The 27,879-nt window shown below is 37.3% G+C and overlaps 1 protein-coding gene and 1 pseudogene across 1 annotated transcript; one reads left to right on the top strand and one right to left on the bottom strand.

Annotated features, from left to right (window-relative positions):
- Positions 1-4,630: 4,630 nt before the first annotated feature.
- On the bottom strand, positions 4,631-4,988 carry LOC118595247 (annotated as a pseudogene).
- A 5,518-nt stretch (positions 4,989-10,506) lies between these two features.
- LOC118595328 (NHP2-like protein 1) lies at positions 10,507-10,893 on the top strand. The gene has a single exon (XM_036205700.1). It carries the CDS (start codon positions 10,507-10,509, stop codon positions 10,891-10,893), a length of 387 nt encoding a protein of 128 aa, XP_036061593.1.
- The last annotated feature ends 16,986 nt before the right edge of the window (positions 10,894-27,879 follow it).

Genomic DNA, 27,879 nt, shown 5'->3' with positions numbered 1-27,879 from the left:
TAGTACAGCAAAATAACTTTAAATTTATATCAATAAACCAAAGTCCATACCAGTGTAATGTATTTTGAGACTAATAGTAATTTTTTGAATTAAAATAGATTCAATAATCTATCCTTTTATCTCACCATTTCTATATCATATCCCTCTTCTTTCCTTTAGAAAGAGATCTTTGAAATTAACTCTTTAGTTTAGCTGGATTTTTTTTTTTACTATGAACAATAACAACTTGTAACTACCCTGCTTAAAGGATAATAAATATCCATAACCTGTTTTTGGGAATATGAGTGTTGTTCTCTAGAATATTTCATGTTGTTTGGCGGCATCTTTGAGGAGACCTTAAGAAAATCAGGATAATTGTTAGGTCTTGGCTGAAATAGTTTCTGTGACTGGATCATATCAGCCATCAGCTTTGAAGCTGTTCTTGATGAAGAACACCAAGGAAACTACAACATAAGCATCTTCAGATGCTGGATCACCTGGGCCATTTGATTTCATTGGTGTCTGTTCCACTTGCTCTGAAAATACATAAACTTTTAAAGGTAACATTCATATCTGTTTTAGTACAAGTTCAGACTGTGTGTTGTACTCAAGTCAGCCAAAGATAAATTTTTTGTTTTATGTTTGAGTAAGTAAAATATACATTACATGTTTTGTAGTTTTTCTACATTTTTTTTTTATATTTATAGCCAGAATTTCAGGGGGTCTTCTTTTATCAAAGCTGGTTATCTTTAACCCTGAATGAGTCCACAGCTTCTTTTTTCTTATGGAAATAAAAGCATAACCTCTTCCCCAAAGTAACATTTCATTTGACTTCCATTTTGAAGTCAAAACATGTTTAAAATATGTTGATTGGTTTGATTCAGCAGTTTTCATAGTCTAATATGTCTTAGCAGCTGTCTTTCCTTCATTAGTAATCAGAGAATTTAAAGACACTACAATAACATACAGAATCCAGACTCTGTGTATTTCCCATCTTTAAAGATATTTCTCTATACTTTTTCTTTTCTTTCCAAGCCTATGTATATTTTAAACACACTATAACCTGGTTAGAGGTTTTTGTTTTTGTTTTCTGTCTGAATCTGTCTTTACTGCTTATCTGTAATTGTTTTCTGAAGGCATGAGCAAAACCCCAAACCCACCATGCAGCAAGGTGGCAGAGCTTATGCTGGTAGCTTGCTCAAGCCTTCAGGTAGTGGCTAGGAGACCCTCTGTACACCACAGCCCATGTGAGAGACTACTGGCACCCACCATGTGGCTTAGTCATAGAGTACTGGCAGTTACCATGAGATGAGTCTCTGTACTGAGGCCAGCATGAGAGACATGAGACTAGGAAGCCATGTTTGGCTCCACTTTTGTGTGTTTAGAACTTTTTAAAAGCCTTCTCAGGTCTTACACGGATGTAGGAAACACATGAAAAATAGAACTTCCATAAAATCCAGCCCTGGGTATGAATTTAGAGTAACCCAAATGACCTTTCCATAGTGACATTTGTACTCTCATATAAATAATTGTCACAGTATTCATAAATATTGAATTACAGATCCAGCCTAGGTTCTTGCATTGTTGTGAGAATAAGGAAAATATGGTACATATCCACAGAATGTGGTTATTAGAATTTTATTCAGCCATAAAATTGAAAGACATGGAAGAAATTGAAAGACATGTCATTTGCATGAATAGACAGGACTATGGAATCATCATATTGAATAAAAAAGTCAGTCCTACAAAATTTAATCCCATATGCTTTCTCTAATGTGGGGTGGGGAACCTGGAGTGGGGGGATGGCAGCTAACGAAGTGGAATAATGAGAAGGAACATGGAATGGGGAAGGATTCTAGTGGCAGAAGGATACAAAGCAGTAACATAGGATATAAATATGACCCCAGTGCACTCTACACATGCATGAAAATGTAATGACTCTTTACACTGTGTAGTAAAATTATAGAAATTAAAATAATAGATCTGTCTCACATGCATTGTGTTGAGTAAAGGAAACCAGAAATGAAAGAATTATAACATTTTATTTAATTGACACTCATAGAGAGGACATTAGAATACAAGAAATAAAGAGCAATTTCTGAAGTTGGTTCTGCTGCTCAGGATTTTATGAAACATGATAAGATGATTTAGGCAGCATTTACATGATTTCATTTACCAAAACTTGCAGAAATACTGGCAACATTAAGCTGTAGCAGATATATAAATCATGTTTTAATTTCAAAACTAATAAAGGAAAACAATGACTTTACTCATCTACGTCTGAAGGCTTTTGATGTAAATCTAAGATTTCATCATTTACCAGAGGCCCAAAACTGGCATTTTTAATGGAGCCTGTTGATGAAAAAATTTAATCTCTATGAAAATGTATTACAAACACATTTTGTACTGCATGCACATGCTGTAGTGAATAAAAATGAAGAATCATTATTTCCAGAAATAATTCAGCCTTAACAGTATCCATGTACAATAAATTTATAATAAATATGTGCTAATGTTAGTAAATCAATATCAACAAATGCTTAGTGAAAGTCTGTCCTGTAATAATCTTTGAAACTGAAACTGAAAATGGAACTTCATTAATGAGAAATGAATATCACACAACACTGCTATGAAAGTTTATCGGATGACAGTGTGGATTCTTAGAAGTTGTTATAAAATGTGAAGCATAGAAAATGACATGTGGGTGATGGTGTGAATGTGAGGGTAAGTGACTAGTGAAGGTGATAATGATGGCACTGTAAATGCAGGTGATAAAAATCACTCAGTGCTACAGAGAAAACATATCTTCTGTTAATTGCTTCCTTAAGTGGCCTACTTTGTCAATGAGCAAGAAATTCATGGCGTTTTATTCAATTATAGGGGAACTTCTCAGACACAAACCATGTAAATGTGCCAGATAACAATGGAATGGCCTTTATAAAGGCTTTAAAAACAACTATGGTAGTGATATTTTATCCCTAGTATCTAATCCCATCACCATGAAGAGATGATCAATGGCAGATTGAACACCAGAGCAATAATGCTTCATCTCCATTGGTGTCCCATAGTTGTAATTGATGTATATTGTATACATATATAGCATAATTGAATATGAAAATATTAGAAGCTGGGCGGTGGTGGCGCACTCCTGTTATCCCAGAACTCGGGGGGCAGAGGCAGACGGAGCTCTGTGAGTTCGAGGCCAACCTTGTCTCCAAATCGAGTTCCAGGAAAGGCACAAAGCTACACAGAGAAATCCTGTCTCAAAAAACAAAAAAAAAAAAGAAAAGAAAGAAAGAAAATATTAGAAATGTTATATAAAGAACTCCTAATCTTTAAAGTTTCTGCAAACCACAATGTTTCACTTATCAACTTAGTAAAAAAATATGATGCATAAATAATAATACATACATATGAAAGTCTTTATCAACTTTTGAGTAGTCATACATTTCATTGTGAAAACATTAATATTTACTCATGTTCAAGTGGCTTATTACTCAAATAGTGTTACACATTATCTCTTATAATATTGTGTTGTCTGCAAGTGTGTATACATCACCACTAGCAAAATAATGCAACACTCATATTCTAAAAACACACTTAGAGCAAAGGAGTTTAGATGTGGCAGTATAGGATAGTACTTTAACTCCTATCATGATCGGGTCACCTATCCTGACATTGTTCACATTTCTTTTGGTCTTTGGGAGGACATCCACATGAAAATGATATTATGTATTCTCTCTCTTTCTCTCTCTGTCTCTGCCTCCCCCCCCCTCTCTCTCTCCCTTACTTCCTCCCTCACTTTCCATACTCCCTTCATTTTCTAGACAGAAGTTTTCACCAGTAAGGGAATATCCTAGTTATAACATTTATAATAGCAATGAAAATAACTAAAGCTCTACTGTGCATAATCAATGAGACACTCTGGTTTGTCATTCTTTATCTAATTCAACTGTGTTATAACTGTCAAGTATATATGATTATGCTTATTTTATATAAAAAGATGAGTTTCAGAGAGTTAGAACTTAAACTTGGGTCCCAAAAATGATGGAAAAATACAATTTCAATAATTCTGTGTTTTATAAACAGTCTTGATGCATTTCTGACTGAACTATATTTTTAACCTGTTAGTCATCAATCCTGACTGAGTACCTAAATTTGAGAATATACTGTTTTATAGACCTCATATGTCAAGTAGAAGTTGCCTTTATTTATTTTTTTCTTCATTAATTAATTTATTTATTTTTATTTATTTTTATTTATTTTTATTTATTTTTGTTGTTGTTTGGGATATGACCTTTATTGAGCTTTTCCACCAGAGTGAAAATATCATCTGTACAAAACCAAATGTTTGTTACATCTTCTGCATTACAATTAAAATCCAAACAGTTCTTTAAAAATAGTCAGCTCAATCAAAACCCACTGTTTCAGAATTGATAGCTTCTTTGAAGCCACAGTAACACTTAAATATAGTTAAAAATCAAGTACAGAAATTTGCTTGGGTAGAAAGCTAGCTAAACCTCCAACTTGCTAAAATAGAATTATAAAAAAGGCAAAATTGTGTTTGTCACAGAGAGACCGTCCACTGGAATCACTGACACTGGACAGCTGTTAAGAATAGAGTCCTGAGATAATCAGGAATCAGGCATCCTTAGGTAGTCTTCTGTTGTCCTTTCTTCCCAGTCAGAGACTTGTGGATGTGTGGGATGACATCACCAGCAGCAACTGTGGCCTTGATCAGAGAGTCCAATTCTTCATCTCCACGAATATCAAGTTGCAAGTGATGTGGGGTTATATGCTTTACCTTCAAGTCTTTGGATGCATTTCCTGCCAACTTCCATATACCTCTGTGGTGAGGTACTCCAAGAGGGCTGCTCTGTACACAGCAGCAGTAGGGCCACACATCTGGGGATGGTTGTCCTAGGTTTCAGTGTTGATGAAAAAGGCCCACAAGAAACCTCCTTTGTCTTGGCCTTTCCGGAGTCCTTCCAAGCCTTACCACCAGTCATCTGGGACCATGCTGAAGATCAGACGAAGCAGGGAGGAGACCAGGCCAGGAAGGCACACAGCAAGATCCTGGCAACCACTCCTCCATCTTACCATGCTTCAAACTACCTTTTTTTTTTTTTAATTCTAAGAATCATCAGTTTTCAATAAATTATTGGACCAGAATCATGACTGCTACTGGTACAAAATTCATTTAATGTGATTTCAATTGTATTTTGAATTTTAAGGTAGATGTGCCAAGAATAGATGCCTCATTTCCATTCTTTCTTTTCTTTTCTTTTTTTTTTTGGCTTTTTTTTTATGTCTAATTGTGTATGTTCTATTGTTTGTTTGTTATAGATAGGAGTTTTAATAACATAAAAGTGTTCATATAAAAATTAGTCTTGAATCTGTCTGTATGCACATCTATCATCCCTCTTTCTCAACTATCCTTTTATCTACCTTGTCCTTCTCTATCCGAAATCAAAATAGTCAAGAATTTCTGCTGTTATAATGTCACTGGTGAATCTACTAATCTGCCCATTCAAACATGACTAAGAAATACTTTTGAATCATTTTATTCATCTTCTTTTTGATCTCAGAAGACTTTGAGCTTATGAGAAGCTTAACTTTCATGAACTGATTGGTTTAGATAAAAAAGAACTGTTAAAATTTACATTATTTCTCTCAGCCATGACTATGACTACATCTACAATAAAATTGTTTCCAGAGAGTTGTGCACAAAGGCATGTTTTATGAGAGGAAGAAATGGATCACCATTTCCTTTTAAAAAGTAGAATGAGGCTATTAGGATGTGTAAACTTTGATCAAATATGTGTAACATAAATTGAATTATAATATATTAATCACAAAGGAGTAAATGAATATAGTCAATAGTCTTGCCCTCTCAATTAGAGTTATATTTAAGGTTTTAATAGCAGATTTTATGTTATTGTAATATTGATTTATGATTTAAAACATCATAATGAGATGGTTTTGGTTTAGTGTTTATGCAATAAATGTTGGGTTTAAGTATATTGAACCAATCTTTAAGCATGTATCTAATTTAAAAATTAGCCAAATATTGAGATGAAGGATATTGTTGTAATACAACACATTTTACAATATTGGTCATATGCATGTTTGTCTTCAGGCATGGCTGAATTTATATATTTAAAATATTTCAAATGATAAAACTTGTGCTATGTAGTAATTTACCAAACAAAAGTTAGATTAAGCAAATCTATATAATACTGCTTTATAAGAGATAATTTCATAAATATTTGTAGCAATTTGATCATTGAAGAATTCAAAGTCATAGATTCTCTTAGCAAGCTGCTTGCTATGCATAAGAATAGGAGTTTGTATCACCTGTGTGGTGTTTGAATCTTAGATGGTCTTTTAATTAAAAAAAAAAATGGTACCAGATTGTTATATAAACTGGACATGCAGGACCCTAAAAAAGGTGACCGCTAAACTTTACAAGGCAAGATGGCCCTTTAGATTCTTGCTTCAAAGAGGAGACTGATAGACATTCTACAGGACACAGAAAAAAAATGACTGACAGACTAGTCCTATTGTCTGAAGACAGATGCCCCAACTTTACAGAGGAACTTTGGACGACTGTCCAGGCAGGCAGCTGTCTCTGTCATTTCCAAAACTTTAGAAGTTGCTTACAATACATTTCCTGTTTACTTAGGTAATATTATATCCTTCTGGCGTCTTTGATGAAGTTAAAGACCAAATAGTTATATTTTTTGGTTATGATAAAAGCTAAATTAAATATGAAACTTTAGAATCACAAACACAGGATAAATAAAATACCTTCTTTAATTTTGACAAGTACAAGTAGACTAGATATTATAATTGTAATTCTTGCTTGAAAACTGTTCTATTATATGTAATTTTACTATGTTAAAGTTAAAATATTTCTTTTTTATTAGGCAGAAAAGGGCAAGTGCTGAGGGACATTGGTCTGTATGTTGTAAATATATGTTGCCTGATTGGTTGATAAGTAAAATGCTGATTGGTCAGTAGCCAGGCAGGAAGTATAGGTGGAATAAGCAGACAAGGAGAACTCTGGGAAGAGGAAGAACTGAGTCAGGAGTGACCAGCAAGACACAGAAGAAGCAAGATGACAAGGCAGAACTGAGAAAATATGCCAAGCCACATTACTAAACATAGATAAAAATTATGGGTTAATTTAAGTATAAGACCAAGTCAGCAATAAGCCTGAGCTAATGGCCATATAGTTCATAATTAATATAAGCCTCTGTGTGTTAATTTGGGTCTGTGCAGCTGCAGACCAGGCGGGACACAGAAAAACTTCCTACTACACCAGATATTGGGGTAAAACCTGAAAGATCAGAGAAGCAGAGTAAGCCACAGCCACCAACTATTACCTCACCAAATCCACAAATCCTCTGACTGAAATCCTCTGAGTTTTCACCCAAAATGATCTCAGCTGAACTACCTTAAATACCTTTTTCAGGCCTGCCCTCATTTCCTTGGATTAAAGGTGTGTGCCACCACTGTCTGGTGTCTATGTCTAATCTAGTGGCTGGCTCTGTCCTCCAATCACCAGTTAAGTTGATTAGGGTACACAATACATCACTACACATGAGCCAATGCTAAATTTTCTTTAAATGGTGCAATGCTGCACATCTACTGTCCCAGAACTTGGGACACCAGAATTACTAATAGCCTTTCATGATGCACATTAAGATACCTAACCTTTCTGAGCAGCGGTGGCACATGCCTTTATTCCCAGCACTCGGGAGGCAGAGCCAGGTGCATCTCTGTGAGTTTGAGGCCAGCCTGGTCTACAGAGTGAGAGCCAGGACAGGCACCAAAACTACACAGAGAAAGCTTATCTCAAAAAAAAAAAAAAAAAAAAAGAATATCTACCCTTGAATATTTTAATTCTATCTTTGCTACTGTGATTTGTTAGATAAATCGTTCATGTCAACTTTTTTATGTCTCTCTATATAGCATATATAGATATGCATATAATTCATATATATCATATTTATTCACCGAATTATATTCCTTTATTTTTAATGGTGGGATCAACTTATCAACCATTACTCTATCAGTAATATGCTTTAATTAACAGCATAATTGAAACTTTTGTCAAATGAATTCATAGTAAAATCTCAATTCAGCTTGTCATGTGTGTAGAATTACCTATCATGAACCCTGCATGACCCTATACCTAAGTGGCATGCATAAGATCCTATGAATTTTGAAAGTTTGAAGAAAGAATTTAAAATTTTTTTCTGCAGTTTTCTGAAGGGAAGGGAGAGGGAATGGATTTAGGGGGAAGATTTCAGGGAGGGATTGGGAGGAGAGGAGAGAGGGAGGAGAGACTGTGATAAGCTGGGAAAAGATAATTTATTAGTTAATAAAAAGTTTTCATCAAAGAGAAATGACAAAATATTTAAGGATACAGATATGTTCCAACTGACCTAAGCATTATGTAATGGATGTATGCATAAAAACATCCCATACCATGTATGATTTCATGGGTTTATGAACTAGGTAAAATTAACATTTCAAAAAACAATCTGTATTTGTCTTGGAGTTGCTGATTATGAGAAAGCAGAGATAAAACAGATCTTTCAGTTTATTTGGAGATTAGGAGGACATAAGGAGAAGAATATGGACCCAGTGTAAGACAAGAATGAGAGCTGAATGTGTCGCTAAGTCTGCTTTCCCATAAGATACCTGCTGAGACGTTCGTTGTACTGTATCCACAGTGAAATTAGCATCTGCATACCTTTGTAAACCAAGCAGTGTGGGCAGCTGTTTTGCAGTATGAGAAGACAAAGATGCGAAGAGAGACACTTACATCCAATGTGGCTATATGGAACATAGTAGGCTCTTAGATGAAAGTCCTTCTGAGTGTCATCCACATGATTACAAATCAGACAGGAAGACAGCATGTTCAGTGAGCACCAAGGTTGTAGTAGCATTCACAATTACTCATGTCCCTTGCTCTACTATGGAATTGAGTAAATTTTCCTGGACTTTTAAATGACAGAATGGCCAGTAAAGTATAAATTTTGTTTCTTGCGAGCTGTGGAGCTGATCACCACAAGAGGGAGTCACCATTAGATGATTGTCCACAGAAATGAGGACATTCAAAGACTTTTCAGTAATTAATGGATTTGATCCTGAAAAGACATCAATTCATTATCACTCAAAATACAAATGTATTATGATTTGGCATTCCAGGATGGAACTTGTGAGTCTAACTTATTAATAAATATTTGCCTTAGGTATAAGTCATGGTAATTTTGTTGATGTCCCAAATGCATTTTGTGGTTGTTTACTTAGTTGAAGAATGCACAGCTGAAATACAGATATTCCACAAACAAAACAGCCTCTAAGTGACTCTGAGACCTGCCTACTAAGGATGACTTTAAGATTTGCAAAGCAAAAGCCATCAGAACCACCATTCCCCTGAATAAGTGCAGAACTGATGCTACACCCCTGGAAAGATGACAAAGTTGCATCCTATCATTACAGACTTACCAGAGAAAGGTGTATCAATTGCAACCACAATGTTCACTGAGCATGTCTCTTTTACTGACTATGAAGACAGATGGGCATTGGAGAGCAGTATGTTATCCTAAACATAGCACGATTTTAACAATGTATCCACTTACAGCTATTCTTTCAGCTTCAATTTATCCAATAGAGTTTTACTGTAGTTAGTGAGTGAGCACCTTTGGTATACATAGGTATACAAATACTAATAGAGTAAAACACACACAGACACCACTTTCTGATTACACTAATCCATGTATAAATATAATCAGAATAAATTATTTTCACCTGATAAAGACAATAACATATGTTGATTATATACCTCAGATTTATCTGAATTTTTATTTAATCTAATTCTAATTTACTTTCCAATAATAGATTTTACACTGTATTCTGGACTACTTTGTGGATAGTATTATTCTTACAGGCAGAAAGTAGTGAATGAGAACCTTCTCGTAGCACATTGGCCAAGGGACAAGGCCTGAAAAGGACACCATCAGGAGTAGAGATAAAAGGGTACATTAAAAAAAAAAAAAAAAACCTTTCAATAATGAATGCATATTTTAACATAATATTTGTGTAAATCAAGTTGATTTGGATTTGTATATAGATCTATTGAAATTGTAAATTAAGTCAGGACCTTTACTTGTGGCATTTTTTTCCCTTTTGACTAAGACTCAACTATCATGGTGTACCTTGCCTCTGTTATTATTCTTGAGTAGTAAATCTGAATTGAGCACCATTTCCAGGGAATTCAAAGCTTTGTGAGGGACATTTTATGCTGCAGAACTGTGAAAGAGGTTGGTCGGACAGGGTCTGGAAGGCTGATTCCAGAAAACTACAAAAACAGTTAGTTGTTTTTTAGCATGATGTTATTGGTGAAATTATTAAGGCCACTCCATGTAGTTAAAAGGGAGGGCTCTTTCTGCAATGCGTTTAGGCCTGTTTGAGGTGGGCTGTTGTCGAGTCGCAGAGAGGCACACCGAAGCCATGATGGAGGCTGATGTGAATCCGAAGGCCTATCCCCTGGCAGATGCCCACCTCACCAAGACGCTGCTGGACCTCGTTCACCAGTCATGTAACTACAAGCAGCTTCGGAAAGGAGCCAATGAAGCCACCAAAACCCTCAACAGGGGCATCTCTGAGTTCATAGTGATGGCAGCAGATGCTGAGCCCTTGGAGATTATCCTGCACCTCCCTCTGCTGTGTGAAGATAAGAATGTCCCCTATGTATTCGTGCACTCCAAGCAGGCCCTAGGACGGGCCTCCGGGGTCTCCAGACCTGTCATCGCCTGTTCTGTTACCATCAAAGAAGGCTTCCAGCTAAAGCAGCAGATCCAGTCCCTCCAGCAGTCTATTGAAAGGCTCCTGGTGTAGGTCGGCCGCCTCTGCCCTTTCCTGTCTGCTCCCACCCCACTTGTTTATCATATTGTCTGTTAGCATGTGGTATTTTCAGCCAGTTTCTATTATAAATATTGTACTACATCCGGTTTTTGTATTTTTAATTTGTCTTACAGGGTTGCTTTGTCCCCATCTCCTCATCCTCTCTTCTACCATTTTTTAATCTTTTTAAAAAGTGAAATGATACCTAAGACAGGTGAGAGGCAGAATGTCACCATTTAATAGCAGGAGTAACCAGGAAAAACCTAAGCCAGGAATAGTGTCTGTTTTCACCTGCAAACTCATTCCTCTGTGCACGGTAAATGAAGTAACACCAGTCCCTCATGCCTTTGCACACAAGATCTCCATATATGTTAACAGGACTGAAGATTTTTCTTTGGGGAGCAGTCCCTCCCGCCCACCATCATTTGTAGAGAAAGTCTGATAATGTTAAGCATATGTCCAAGTGCCATTTATTAATGTTTGTGTGTTTTTGATATGTGTAACCTTATATTCTCACCCCATTCCCCACTGAGGGTGTCAAGGCAGTAACAAGTCAAAGGGATGGTCTGCAGACTCAGGCAGCAGGGTGAGTTTGATGGCCTGCATCTGAAGAGTGACAAGGACAAAATAGTTCGTGCTGGAATAAAGGACACTGGGGCCGGAATTTACAGCAGAGACAATGCTATCGGGGACATCCTGTCCTTGGTTGAATGGGGTTTTTTGTGGAGCCATTTGACACCCACTTTGGGAGGGAAGCTTTATCCTTTTCCTCCCACAACATGGGTCAGATGTATTCTCTGTCACATGAAGAGAGTGGTAATAATGTTCATTCTTGAGCATCCTAATAAAGAAATATGTTCCTATTTCATTTTAAATGAAAAACAATAAAAAATAAAAAAATAAAAGGGAGGTTTATTTTGTGGGGTAACTTACAAATGAAGGGATAGGTTGTAGGATCTGGCAAAGGTATGGCGCAGTCCGGTGGTGTTCTCTGGAGAAATCTGCTCAGTCTGTCTCCAGCTTCCAGGGTGTTAACCTTCCTTTTTTTAACAAAAAAGAAAAGGTGCTGATTGACCAGTAGCCAGGCAGGAAGTATAGGCGGGACAAGCAGAGAAGAGCATTGTGGGAAGCAGAAGGCTGGAATGAGAAGCTGCCAGCCGCCACCATGAGAAGCAACATGTAAAGACACCAGTAAGCCACAAGCCACGTATAGATTAATAGAAATGGGTTAACTTAAGATAAAAGAAGTAGATAACAAGAAGCCTGCCACAGCCAAACAATTTGTAAGCAATATAAGTTGCTGTGTATTTACTTGGTTGGGTCTGAGCTTCTATGGGCCTGGCAGGTAAGAGAGATTTGTCCTGACTGTGGGCCAGGCAGGAAAACTCTAACTCTATGATGTACTGGCAGCGAACGGGGGCTTGTAGAGATTGAAGAAAAGATGCAGCTGAAAGTGTAATCTAACATGTGAGCTTAAAGAGATTCCAGTGCTATTGAACCTGTAACCTGGAACAGGCTGTGAAGCCACCACCTGAAAACAAGCTCATCCCTTTGCTGGAGTTCCTACACCTTACAGCCATGTCTTCTTCAGTTTGGGACTTGTCTTCACACTGCCTTCTACATCACGATCCAGTTTCCCCATAGAAAACTTACCTGGATTCCCCCAAAGAAATGTTGTGCTATAAAATGGTTCTGGTGTACATGTGGAAAAAAAGACAATAGGAAGTTGTTTCTGTGGGCATCTCCAGACCCATTCACAGCCCTTCAAAATAAGCTGCTTTCCTCAATTTACAAACAGATAGTTCCGTTCTTCTGACTGAACTAACACAGGTATTCCTTGTGTAATATGCCATCAATTCATACACAAAAAGGCAGTAGCTCAAATATATACTTATCGGAACAGCAGTATAATCTTGGTAGCACCTATAAATGAAACGAGAGGGGATTAATTTTAGATCTCTTAGTAATTTTAATAAATTTTATGACTTATATCTGCTTAACTATTGAAATAACGAAAGCTGAAGACAACCAAGAATGAAACCTAACCAGGAAATCTGTAGTGAGAAAGTGTGCCCTAGATATGATAGGGAAGCTACACCAAGGATATCTATACAATATGATGACAAAAAGAGGACCTGAACAATTACAATGGCAATGGATACGTTAATGTAGAATGAGGAACTCCCAGGCCACCTGTTCCACTAAGATAAAGAACTATGGGCATCTAATGACAGCAGAGAGATAGAGAATAAATCTTCCCCAGGCATGAGTGCTCTAATTTACTGGCCAATACCAAGAGGTTAGCCCTGAAATCATATAAGCAACAAAAACAGACTCAACAAGCTTCATCTAAATGTTTATGCACACACACACACACACACACACACACACACACACACACACACCAAAGAAAAGGAAGGCATTAATCTGAAAGGGAGTGGGGTGGTACATGAGAATAGTTGGCAGAAGGAAAGGGAAGGGGGAAGTGTTAGAATTATGTTTTAATAACAAAACAATGCAACATAAACTCTGATTTCTAAATAAACCATTATTTTTTAAGTCTCATTTTAATTTTTAAATTGTATTTCAATAGTTCCTTCCAAAACAAAATGAGATTATGTATGGTATAAGCAAAGTTGAAATCCAAATTAAGTATTTTCTTATAGATTTTAAATCTCTACTGCACCCACCATTCAGAACCCCTTGCTTTCTTGAAATAGAAATATTGGGAGAGCCCAGCCTGTTATAACCCTTGAAAGAGGCCTCTGTCTTCAGCTTATGTTCAGTTATAGAAATGTACAGATGGATGAATGGATGGATGAATGGGTGGGCAAGCAGACAGACAGGTGAGTGAGTAGATGGGGATCATTATGCATTTTGTCTAATGTTTTTGCCCCTTTAGTTCTTCACAGTATGTTCCCTTCCTCCTTCCAGAAAGTCCATAAGCATGTCCACTTTCTGATTCTAAGACATTGATGACTAATCCATTTGCTAAATTTTTAATGCTTATTTCAACAAAGTCCATTTCATTTCAATCATTATTTTCTTCGGTAGTGTTATTGCTGCATTTGAGAGTAATTGTGGACTGTTTGCTTTTACATTGGAAAATGATTAACTCAACACTATTGAAGAACAAAATGACTAATCCTATTTAACTCCTTTATTTGATCTACTTGTAATGTGATTATCAGAAGGCAAAAGAGGTATTCTAAGTCTTTTCTTGACACTCATTATTTATATTTTCCTACATCATTCTAATTTTTTTAGAATCAGTTAAGGCAATAAAAACCTCCCCCCTCCCACACTTCTGAGGCCTACAAACATATGTTTGGAGGGAAAGACTTTTACTGGTTGTTTCTAATTTTTTTTATTTCCCTAGAATATCTTATGCTTGCTAAACATTATGACAACTCTACTCTTAAAATTTATTCCACATAAATCTGCTTTCTTAGATCACTTCTAAACAATTCGCTTGAACAGGCTTCCTTAAATCTGAGCTCCAACTTAGTGATGAGTCATCTCTGAAAAAGAAGAGCCATTATTAGTTTATTTTCTTTCCTAACTATATTTATAGAAGATTACAAGAACTTACAGTGCATCCTTCTTTGTTAATATAGTCTATTTTTTCTTCATTAAAATGAGTAGGTTTAGCTTGAGAGACTCTGTGAGAAGAGAATGAAAAATGATAGTTTTAACAGAGATAAAATATTACAATAGATCATTGATTACACAATACTGTATGTATACATATATGTATACATGTGTATATACACATAGATAGATAGATAGATAGATAGATAGATAGATAGATAGATAAAGACAGAGATAAGTCCTGCTACTTATTCACCAAGGAAAACAGATAAAGAAAAGGACATTGTAAAGAAAAGTTGTGAATGTAAGTATAGAGGACGGGAAATATGGTTTTACCTAAAGGCAATTCTATGACAGTATGTAAGTAAATTGAGAAATAATAAAGTAATTGTTAAGCTTCAGAGAATCACTAAGGAATCATTTTACATTAAGCAGAACCAAAGTCTTCCTTACCCAATTTCAGCAAAAGAATTTTAAAAAAATATCCATGCTTTCAGATTTTGATTACCATGGTACTATTTGTTTTTAAGTTAGGACTTACATCAATTTCCATTAAATTCAAATCAGAGGGTTAAGAAATAAGAAAGACACACCAGAGTATTTCATGTTCTGACACATCATTGCCACACTCATCACCACCAGCTCACTGTGCCTATTTATTTATTTTGTTCCTGTTTTAGGCCCTTGTCCTTGCTGCCTTGTCTTCATGGTAGTGGGTTTTTTGCATGGACTAAAAACTTATTTTGTGACAATCATTTCCAGTTGACTTGTTTTCCACTTTGACCCATGGTTTTCAACTCCTCAGATTTCCTGGCACCCTCTGTTGAGTGCCATATAAAACAGAACAGAGGCTGATACTTAGCTGCTGTTTCAAACTCATTCATCCTTCCTAAAAATACATTCTTTCTAATTCTGGGTGACTTTCAAGGTCCCTCAAATCTTAACTTCTTTCTCATAAATTTCAGCTTTCTGCTGCCCTCTCCTGGCCCAGGAGTGTATATTGACATTTAATGCTAACCTTGGAAGTATATCTTAAGTATCATGATAGATGGAAAGTGGTGTGTCTAAGACACTGAGCATGCTCCACATCATCATGGAGCTATGTGAAAACTATAAAAGACAAGAGCTGTCATGCAGACTGCAGTTCTAGAATAAGAAGCTGCTTTTTTTCTTTCTTTTTAACAGTACATACCCCTGACTGGCCTGGGGTATGTAGATGGACCTGGCTTCATTGTCACAGAGATTCCACTGCCTGTGTCTCCATAGTTCTGAGCCCAAAGGTGTGTGCCACTATGCTCAATGATGGGTCACTTTCATTAATGTTGCTCTGTTTCATGTAATGACAAGTCACATGTTAGGAAGCCTTCAGACAGAAAAATGTGATTCAAGATCTTGTTCCTAATCTACAATTGGAAGAACAGGATTTTAGCATATTAATTTATAAAAAAAGTAATTTTACACACGTTTCAGTTTAAGTATTTTATATCTATGTAAACAGTTATGCTAAAATATTAATGAATATTTTAGAGTTATCTCATTGATATTCAAAACAAGAAAAGAACATAAAAAATATTAAAACATAGGCAAAAGAGATTCAGTAGCTTCTAACATATACAGTAACTTTTAAACTTATTCTTAAGATTGGTTGCTCTGCCTCAGTTTCATGCTGATTAAGCATTATATCATATGAATTCTTTCTGTCTATAATCAGGTACTTTATTTTCTTTTTTGTTTCATTCAGAATTTTTTAATTCATTTTACATGCCAATCAAACTTTTTCACTGGTTCTGTTTTTAAATATCAGATTGATATTTCTTAAGGAAGGGAGCTGTGTAAATAGTTGTTCAAATAAAATTTCAAAATACTAAATTTCTCTTTCACTGATGCTTATATAAACAACCCATTGTCTCAGTGTCTAAAATTTTGTTTCATAACCTTAGTCTTCTATCAACTTCATGTGGAGACATTAATAATGTGTCTACCAATTTGCCAACACTGCAGTCATGGTCAACCCACGGTGTTCTTACACATGGTGACTGATGGCCAGCCCTTTAGCTGTGTATCTTTGACCTCTTTGAGCTAAAACTCCAAAGAAAGCAGAAAACTTCCATGCTCTGAGCACTGGGGGGGGGGGGGGCGGCATGGTGAGGGGGGAGAGATTTGGATACAAGGGTTTCTCCCGTCACATAATTTTTTCAGGATTCATGGCCAAGGTGATGACTTCATAGACTATAATGGCACTAGTGGCAAGTCCATCTACAGTAACAAACTTGAGGATGAAAAATTATTCCTGAAGCATACAAGTCCTGGCATCTTATACATGGCAAATGCTGGGCCAAACACAAATAGTTCCTAGTTTTTCATATGCACTATCAAGACTGAGTGACTGGGTGGCAGACATATGATCTTCATGAAGTAAATGAAGGGATGCTATTGTGGAAGCCAGGGAGAGTTTTGGGTCAAGGAATTGCAATGCCAGCAAGATCTCCATTGTGACTCTGGACAAGTCTAATATTGTTGCTAACTTGTATGCATCAGGCTATTCCTTCTGTATCTCTGGAGAGTGCATCCACCCTGTCTGCCTGAAATATCTCATAATTTCCATTCACACTTAAGTTTTCTAGGTTCCATATTTTCCTTATTCCCTTTCAAGTCTATCTGGATTGCAATGTCAAGTTTATGATTGTGAATAAAAATTAAATAAGAAAAAAAAGAGAACATGTCAACACTTAAGTACTTCACATATTTTTGACTTGTTTGATTTGAGTAGATTCTGAGTGCCAGAATATTGAAAGCCTTCAGGTTAATCCAGTGTGCTCCCAAACTCTTTCTCTGACTCTTGCCATATATTAGTCACTGATAATTGATTCTCTTGGGCTCTTGATAAACCCCAATTTCCCATATCCATTTGCTACACTTGTCAACCAGAAGTTATTCAAAGAATATATAATCTTTCAAACACAGTAAAATTAGTGAAGATATCCAGCGTTAGCATGCTGTTTGCCAATTCTGTACTGTGGGAAAAGGCTGCTATTCTTTTATCTTTCAGAAGTAAAAACCTGACATTTTCCAAAATATTGTCCTAAGACTGTAGAAATTTATACCATTTTTTTGAACAGCTGAGAAAATAAAAACTATATTTCTACCCCCTTCTTAGAAGCAGGAGGAGGGAAGAGGGGAACCTGTGATTGGTATGTAAAATGAAGAAAAATATCTTAATAAAAGACATTCACTGCTATTGCTAATGCTGTTTAATTTGTTCACCCTTTTAATTCATATTCTGGCATTGAAACCATTAGTACCATTAGTAGTCTAAACTGGAGTGGTGTGGTGTAGCTCTCTCTCTTTTATTTTGAGCTGAGGGTCGAACCCAGGGCCTTCCTCTTACTAGGCAAGGGCTCTACCACTGAGCTAAATCCGCAACCCAATGGTGTAGCTCTCTTGTATCCATCATATTATGTATAAAAACTAGCAACAAATATGTATTGTCCTACAGAAATGGAGGGCAAAACCACTTTACAGTTAACATTTCTATAGCATTATCAAAGGGTCACAAAGTGAATTTCCCTCATACACAAGCAAACTGTTCTGAGTTTGGGTTCAATAGTACAAATTTGCCTAAGACAGAGGTCTACTGATTTACTCTAAATAGTCATTAGTCTCTAAAGCTACGGTAAAGTTACAGTCCATAATCTAAGTATCTGGTGACATGTTATGTGCCTGTTGCCATTAGACAAAGTTAAGGTGTGGTGCAAGCACCGGGAGAAGGGTAACACTTTACCAAATCTACAATAGGAAATTGTTTTAAACAAATTCGCCTATTACAGTAATTCCTTAAGTGCCTCAGATTGTAAAAGAGAGAAAAAAATTCAAGCTGGCTGGCACTTCTGCACTTATAGTCGAAATGTACAGTTTTAATTGAAAAATGGATTTAAGGAGGAATTTGGATTGCCTTTTAAATAAGGTGGGATGCTGGAGAGAAGCAAACCTATCATAGGTCTTGTGCTCAGGCCTTGCTTTGACTAGACAGAGTGTCAGACTCTTGGTAGTCTGAAACTGTCTCTATTTCTCAGGGAGAATATTTGTGGGACATGTTCTCAGAGTTTATGTGGAAACAGTTGAACAAGCCGGCTTGTTCAGCCAGAGGACCGGGGAATATATCCTGAGACAATTAAAAGCAGTAAAAGAGGAACAAAAGGAGGTCATGGAAAGCAGTTATTTGCAGAAAACTATTACAATCCTAAAGTTACTGGTGCAAGGAATCTTTTGAGACAAATGATGAAGCAGCTGCTTATTCCTCCCAGGTTGATGGAGAGACAGAGCAGTGCAGGCATGGGAACCATGGGCTATTCATCAGAGATTACAGAAACAGCTAAGATCTTCAGAGATTAAGCCAACTTTAAATAGATTTCGGAGTCCCAAGATCTGACAGTTAACGATGAAATAGGCATAAAACTTTAAGACTTGATAACATTCACCCAATTTTTTATGCATTCTTGTCATTAGCCCCTCACACTGTCTGTAAAATAAATTCCCCACTCTATAAAATCCTAAGGAAATCTCTAAATGCAGTCTGAGATCGTAAAGGCTAGTGAGGCTTGGGGAAGAGAGCTTTTTCAAAGTTTGACAATGTAATCTGTGTGTTCGGTAGCTTCCATTCCCAAGGGCTGTGGCTTAGACTACAGAGAACAAAATGATGTAGGGAGCTGGAAGAGGCAGCCCAAACATATGACTGAATTCAATCTTGATGTGAATAAAGATGTCAGATTGCCTATACTATATCTACCTTATACTTTTTGTCATGAAACTCTCTCCTTTAATGTACAGTTCACTTCAGCCTTTATGTTCACACCCAATTTTTAGAACAGAATTAGGTTTATGAATAGTGTTCATTTCCCATTTCTCCATCCTTTCTTCATCTCTTAGCTTTTTGTGTCTTCAAAATAGACATCAACAAGATTGCAATAGCTAATAGGATTTTTTTAATCAATAAGATATTGCTTTTAATTAATTAGTCACAGAATTCTCATTCAATTCATCTGCTTTCCTGACACAACCCTAAATTAAGTTTTTTTTTTCTACTCCCTTTTATGTTTCTCTATGATTTAACAAATTGTCTTTATTAAATTGCCATTTAGGATCAAGATCTTGACTTAGAGGTAAACAAATCATTCATGATAACTCAAAGTCAATGTGTTCTGAGTTTTGTAAGTAAAGTTTTATTGGAGAGCACTCATGCTTCTCTTCTTATACCATGCCTAGTTTAACGATATAACACCAGATCCAATTTTAATTCATTGTCTGTCAAAGCTCTTTTCCATCACATATATGTATTAACTCAACATTTTCATTAGTACTTCTCATCTCAAAACTGTACAAATGAAATAGCCTCTTAACCAGCCTTTCTGCATCCATTTTCCTCTCTGTCATCTTGTCTTTTAAATTTATTTTAACATGTTATATTTTAAAATTGACTCCCTCTCCAACTTTAACAAGAGCTAACTGCATTATGTAAGACATGATTGTCATTAGGCTATGGTGGGATGACCTACATGCATTCCAATTTGCTTTTTTTCCCCCAACATTCTAGGAATATAAATGCCCTACAGAACTCATATATTTTAGTAAAGTCTAAAATAATTACATACAAAATAGAAGTGTAAACCTCTGTGTTAGCATTCAGACTCACCCCTTGGGGACCTGATAAGGTGTGTCATCACTGAGCACAGTGAGCAGGCGGTATCTTGGCCTCCTCAGGGTCCTGACAGCTCATGTGCTCATTGCTGTGTGATCTCTGTGCATGTGTTGCATGCTCCCATAGAAGAAAGAGCCCCTCCTCCTTTCTCACTTCCTCTTCTCTTAGCACGAGGTGAGGTTGAGGTTGTATCTGCAACTCTCCTCTTCCTCATTTCCTGTCTCTTCTTCTCTCCTCAGCCCCCTCCCTCCCTCTCCCCTGCCCCTCCCCTTACCCTACTCCCTCCCTCTCTCTTTCCCCATGAGGCCGCTGCACACCACACCCCCTTTCCCTCTCCTGTCTCTTTCCTTCTCCATTAATAAAGCTCTCCATAGATGGTGAGTTCTGTCTGCATGGCATGTTTCTCCCTCAAGGGACTCCAACCCACCATTTTTATAACACAGTACTCTGCCTAAATTGTCTATTGACACACACCTTTGTATATGCTAAGCTTAAAGTTCTATGGATAGTTTGTATTCCATTCATGACAAAATTATTTATTTATGAAGCCATGATAATGCTTCAAACTATTGTAGAGGCATTGTGAATTCTCCAAATCAAATAGATACAGACTTCTCTTTCCAACCATGCCCCTTCAGGCTTGTGTTATTGCAGTAAACTTAGTTAATATAAACTTAGTTAATATATTAGTTGTTTGGTAATTTCATTTTTTCCAATATAATATTTTTATTGATTATTTTTGGATTTCACATCATGTACCCTGATCACACTGACTTCCTATTCTTTTTCTGGGAATGTCCCACACCTTTGTGACTTCCACACCCTAAAAACACACACACACACACACACACACACACACACACACACACACACACAAAGAAGAAGAAAAACAAATGAAAAGAAATCACAAGTCTAACATGTTGTACATGTTCACTGGAGCATGGTGAAATTCCCAGTAACCAGCCTCTTAAAGAAAACTCAGTACTTCCTCACCTGCACCCCTGCCAGAAAGCCCTCAGTTGTGGAAAATTACACTTCATAAAACTTACCACAATTTTTAAGAGGCTCTTTGATGGTTTCCTGTCTAGGCTGTTATTTTTGAGGGGGATGGGGTGAGTGTTGTCACATAAGCCTTCTATGTCCCTCTTTCTCAACCATGAGTCTGCAGTTCTTGACACCACTACAAAGTAGTGTCCTTGCTCTTTACGGTCAGTGAGTGCACAGATCATGGACTTCCACATGGTTTTTGACAACAGCATAGACCAGGGGAATCCACATGATCACAGGCATCAATATGTGCCATGGACCTCTGTATGATCTCTGGTGACATTGCAGACCACAGACTATATACATGGCCCTCTGCCATAGCCTGGGGCATGGACACCATTATAGCCCTTGGTTGTATCATGGCCCATGAATACCAACATGGTTACCTCCTGCAGTAGGACCAAGGACCCAGACATGGCCTCAGGTGGCTGTGCAGGCCACTCACATCAGCATGGTTTCAGATTGTGCAGACCAAAGACATCACATGACTTTCAGTGGGAACAGAGGCCAGAGACAATAACACTACCCATGGCTGCAACAGAAACACAGACCCAGACATGGCCTTCAGTACCACCATGGACCTTGTACTTTTCAGGTTGTTTTGTTGTTGTTGTTGTTGTTTTTTAAGTTTATAAATAATAAAACTTCTAGTGGGTCTGTTTAATATAATACAAAATCTCCTATATTCAATCATAAAATTAATCTCTGGAACGTATCTATTAAGAATTGGACTGTAGTTTTCAGTCTCACATCCATAACTTAAAATATTCTTTCTGACCCTGGCTTATTTGGTCTTCTTCCTTCACTTTCTTTCTTTCTTTCTTTCTTTCTTTCTTTCTTTCTTTCTTTCTTTCTTTCTCTATTTAATTTTTTATTGAAAATATATTTCTTTCTTTCTTCCTCTATTTTTTTTCTTTTATTGAAAATCGATTTTTTTTAAAACCAGGCAAGTTTTCTTCTACTTATTGTTCTGGTTTTTTTTATTACTATATTTGTGTTTTAATTTTACATATCAGCCCATGGGATCCCCTGTACTCCCCCCTCCCACCCCTGCCCCTGTTTTCTCTCAGCTCCTCCCCCCCATGCCCATCTCCTCCAGGGCCAAGACTCCCCTGGGGATTCAGCTCAACATGGTAGATTCAGTACAGGCAGGTCCAGTGCCCTCCTTCCAGGCTGAGCAAAGTGTCCCTGTGTAGGCCCAAGGTTCCAAACAGCCAGCTCATGCACTAAGGACAGGTCCAGGTCTCACTGCCTGGGTGCCTCCCAAACAGTTCAAGCTATTGAACAGTCTCACTTATCCAGAGGGCCTGATCCAGCTGGGGGATCCACAGATTTTGGTTCATAATTCATGTGTTTCCATTACTTCGGCTATTTGTCCCTGTGCTCTTCCAAATTTAGTCTCAGCAATTCACACTCTTACAGTCCCTCCTCTTTCTAGACAATTGGACTCCTGGAGTTACTTCCATCAGTTATTGGATGAGAGTTCCAGCACAACTGTTAGGGTGTTTGGCCATCTGATCACCAGACTAGGTGAGATCAGGCTTTCTCTCTACCATTGCCAGTAGTCCACAGTGGATGTATCATTGTGGATTTCTGGGGACCTATCTAGCACTTTGCTTCTTCCTGTTCTCATGTGGTCTTCATTTATCAAAAAACCCAGGATAGTCAAAAGAATCCTGTACAATAAAACAACCTCTGGAGGCATCACAATCTATGACCTCAAGCTCTACTATAGAGATACCATAATAAAAAACAGCTTGGTACTGGCATAAATACCAACATGTGGACCAATGGAATAGAATTGAAGACCCTGACATTAACCTGCACACCTATGAACTTATAATTTTTGACAAAGAAACCAAAAATGTACAATGGAAAAAAGAAAGCATCTTCAACAAATGGTGCTGGCATAACTGGATGTCAATGAGTAGAAGGCTGCAAATAGATCCATATCTGCCACCGTGCACAAAACTTAAGTTCAAATGGATCAAAGACCTCAACACAAATCCAGTCACTCTCAACCTGATAGAAGAGAAAGTGGTCTTGAATGCGTTGGCAACAGAGATCACTTTCTATATATAACACCAGTAGCACAGACACTGAGAGAAACAGTCAATCAATGGGACCTGCTGAAACTGAGAAGCTTTTGTAGAGCAAAGGACATGGTCAACAAGACAAAGCAACAGCCTACAGAATGGGAAAAGGTCTTCACCAACCCCACATCTGACAGAGGGCTGATATCTAGAATATAAAAAGAACTCAAGAAATTAGACATCAAAATGCCCAACAGTCCAATTAAGAAATGGGCTATAGAACTAAACAAAGAATTCTCAACAGAGGCATTTCAAATGACTGAAAGACATTTAAGGAATTGCTCAACATCCCTAATTATCCAAGAAATGCAAATCAAAACGACTCTGAGATACCACCTTACACCTGTCAGAATGCCTAAGATCAAAAACACAGAAGACAGCTTATGCAGGGGAGGATGTGGAGCAAGGGGAACTCTCCTCCTCTGCTGATGGGAATGCAAGCTTGTACAGCCACTTTGGAAATCAATATGGCACTTCTTTAGAAAACTGGGAATCCATCTCCCCCAAGACCCAGCTATACCACTCTTGGGCATATACCCAAGGAATGCTCAATCATACCACAAGGGCATTTGCTCAGCTATGTTCATATCAGCATTGTTTGTAATAGCCAGAACCTGGAAACAACCTAGATGCCCTTCAACTGAAGAATAGATAAAGAAAATATGGTACATATACACAATGGATTACTACTCAGCAGAGAAAAACAATGACCTCATGAGGTTTGCAGGCAAATGGATGGATCTAGAAAAAATCATCCTGAGTGAGGTAACCCAGACTCAGAAAGACAAACATATTATGTACTCACTCATAGTAGGATACTAGATGTAAAACAAAGATGACTAGAGTGCTACACAACTCCAGGGAGGGTACCTAGAAAACGGGACCCTAGGAAAGACACAGGGATCGCCCAATGACAGAGAAATGGATGAGATCTACATGAACAACCTGGATGAGTGTGGGAATAATGCAGGGCAAGGTTCGAGGGAAAGAAAGCTTAGGGGAGCAGGAGATCCCAGCTGGATCAAGAACAGAAAGGGAGAACAAGGAATAGAAAAATGATTTTTTTCTCCTTTTTTATTTATTATATATGTGTTTTAATTTTACATATCAACCATGGGTTCCTCTGTCCTCCCCCCCCCCCCCATTTCCCCAGCCCCTCCCCTCCATTCCCATCTCCTCTGGGGCCAAGACTCCCCTGGGGATTCAATTCAACCTGGTGGATTTAGTACAGGCAGGTCCAGTCCCCTCCTTCCAGGCTGAGCAAAGTGTCCCTGTGTAAGCCCAAGGTTCCAAACAGCCCACTGAGCACTAAGCAAGGAAAAAAAATCCATTTTTTAATACAATATTACAATATGCTCTTTTTTTTTTTTTTAAATTTGAGACAGGGTTTCTCTGTGTGGCTTTGTACCTTTCCTGCAACTTACTCTATAGATCTGGCTGGCCTCGAACTCACAGAGATCTGCCAGCCTCTGCCTCCTGAGTGCTGGGATTAAAGGTGTGTGCCACCACTGCCCAGGCAAAAAGTATGTTCTTATTATTTTCCTATCCACCAACTCTGCTGAGGTCCTCCCCACCTCCTCTCCTATCCAAGTCCACATTCTGACTGTCTCTCATTAGAAAACAAACAGGCATCTAAATAATTATCTTTAATATAGTAAAGACAGACAAATTGTGATAAAACAGATAAACAGAAGAAAAGCAGCAGCATTTCAGAAGTATGCATGACAGTCTCCTAAGAGACATATAGGGTAATAGAATCAAAGGAATGGAACACCCACCCAACAAAGACATTATGTTTGGACCATATTCTCACCCCCTAACATGTCCTATAACCAATCAAGAACAATTTTTCCTGCCCAAATATCCTTGGGTGTAAGGCCTTCCACTGGAGAGGTACCAGTGTACCAGGGACTACATATTGAGAGAAAACTGACTCTCCCTCTCCCAATATCTATCAACTGCCAGCAGTTCCTCAACTAGGGTAGAACTTTGTGCCCACCTCTCCTCTCCAAATACATTAATTTCTAATATAATGAACACAATGACTTCACACCTATAATTTTGTCCACAGCTTTGAACCAATGTTTTAAGAAGCCTACAATTAGTTCTTATTAATCCAGCTATCTTTGACACACCTTGAGTTTTGACATATTAATTTACTGGTATCTGTGAGAACCTCAGCACTCATATCATACTCAATAAACGGCTTCTTCTTCATCACACACTAGGGCTGAGAATAATACACAATATGCCACAAAATTTCTATTATATGACCATATAATGATTATAATCAACATTTGTCTTTTGGCATTTACAGGTTCTCCCAATGTTAACTCCTTTGCCTATAAGTAGTGATCAACTAACATAAACTTTCTTGTGCCTTCAAAAATCAAGTGTATTGCTTTTCCATTTGTCTAAGTTAAAAATTACTGTTTATGGTCAACAAAATAATCAACAATAATAACCAAAGAAAATGATCTGGGATCTATTATATTTGTCTTATAAAGAGTACAGCTAAGCCTCTACAGTAAAATAATTATTTATATTCTCTCATTTGGGAAGTATGTTGAGTTTTATATGTCAAGGACTTTTCTGAATTGGAGCAATATATTTGAAAAAGTTTAAAATAAAAGTCATAAAAGAATCTTAATTTCATAATGGAAGAGAAACCATAAGTATGTGATTTTTAAATTACATAGATCAAACTGTAAGGATGGTTTTGAAGAAACATAAAACAATAGAAAAAGACTGAGGCTGTCCAATTTAGAAAGCTATTTGACACACTAGCTTAATAAGCTGATATTTAAGGAGAGGTATGAATATGATATGGGACAAGTGATGTAATCAAGTGAAAATAATCATTATTTCAAAAAATAGAGATTGTGAGTATATTAGAGTGTTCACCTGCAAACTGTAGATCAGTTAGTTTATGGCATATTGAGGAAGAAAAGATTGGCATAATTAGTTTCCCCAACGAATGTATGCTAGCTAATTTCTGCTAACTTGACACAAACTAGAGTCATGTGACATGAGGGACCCTTAATTGAGGAAATGGCTCTTTGATTTTGACCCATAGGGATACTTACTGGGCATTTTTTAAATAAATTATTTTCATTGGGGGCCCCAGCTTACTATGGTTCCAGTACCACTGCTAGGCAGAACATCCTAGGAGTTATAAGAGAAGTAACTGAATATAAGCCTGGAAGCAAAGTAGTCAGTAAGCAGCTTTCCTCTACAGTTACTGCCAAGGAACAAGGCTTTTGCCTTGAGATCCTGTCCTTGGTACCTGTAACATGAATCTTAAAAGGTCTTATAATAAAAAAAAAAAAAACAGAGCCAGATATTGGAGTGAAATCTGATAGATCAGAGATCAAAACAGCGAGCCACTATCTTACAAGATCCTCAGCCTCAAGAGAGCAAGTCCCTGTTTCCTCACACCATATATATACATATACATATACATACATATATATATATATATATATGTATATGTATATGTATATATATATATACCTTTCTGAGTCCTTTATATTACTTCCTGGGATTAAAGGTGTGTGTCACCACTGCCTGGTTCTGTATCTCTCATGTAACCCAGGGTGGCCTTGAACTCACAAAGATCCAGATAAATCTCTGCCTCCCAAATGATAAGATTAAAGGTGTATGTCACCACTGCCTGACCTCTATGTCTAATTTAGTGGCTGACTCTGTCCTTTGATCCCCAGGGAAGCTTTATTGGGGTACACAATATATCACCACAGGTACCTCAAGCACAGACTACCTGCAGCTGAACTAAACCCTTTTCTCCTCAAGTTGTTTTTGGCCACTGTTTTATCACACAAAAAAAGAGAATCAAAACAGAAGGATCAATAAGTTATATACATTCTTGTAAGGCATCACAAGGACTTTAGCTTTCCTTTTGAGTTGAGATGTGTTACTTATCCATTGTCATGACAAAACACCATGAGCAAGGTGAAGAAGAAAAAACTCATTGTGATTACAACATCAGACAGTGAGACCATAGTATCATTTTGGAGAGTCCAGGTATGGTGCTGGAACAATAGCTGAAGGCTTCCATCATAATCATGAGAGTGAACAAGAGAGGGAGGAAGAAGGAGATGACTGGGAATGGCATGGGCTGTTGGAACTTCAATGGCTGTCCCTAGTGACACATGTTTTCTAACTAGTTCATGCCTTCTGATCTTCCCCAAAGAGTTCTACCAAGTGGGGACAAAACATTCAAATATGTGAGCCTATGGCAGGTATTCTCACTCAAGTCAACCCTGGATGTCACAGTAATTTTAAAGAGAAAAGTAACATAATGTCCGAGAACCATCCTAAAGTCCGTATGAAGTATGTAGAAAGATAGTGTGTTTGAAATAAAATTTCTAGGTAAGAAACAAGTGTAAAGTCCCTATTGAGAACTGATAATGGTTCCTACAATAGAGACGCAGTAGAAATTAGATGAGGTGTTTAGACTTTGAATTTATTTGACAGTTAGATCACTAAGGCTCATAAGTAGAATATTTATGAAAGACAAATAATCATGAGCAAAAC

Source organism: Onychomys torridus, chromosome 14 (assembly GCF_903995425.1).
Source record: "Onychomys torridus chromosome 14, mOncTor1.1, whole genome shotgun sequence".
In the NCBI taxonomy this organism is placed as follows: domain Eukaryota; kingdom Metazoa; phylum Chordata; class Mammalia; order Rodentia; family Cricetidae; genus Onychomys; species Onychomys torridus.
This window is presented reverse-complemented; position numbering and strand designations above follow the sequence as displayed.

What these genes read in the sequence shown, in the direction of transcription:
- LOC118595328 (XM_036205700.1), top strand. Translation starts at nt 10,507, where the DNA reads ATGATGGAGGCTGATGTGAATCCGAAGGCCTATCCCCTGGCAGATGCC.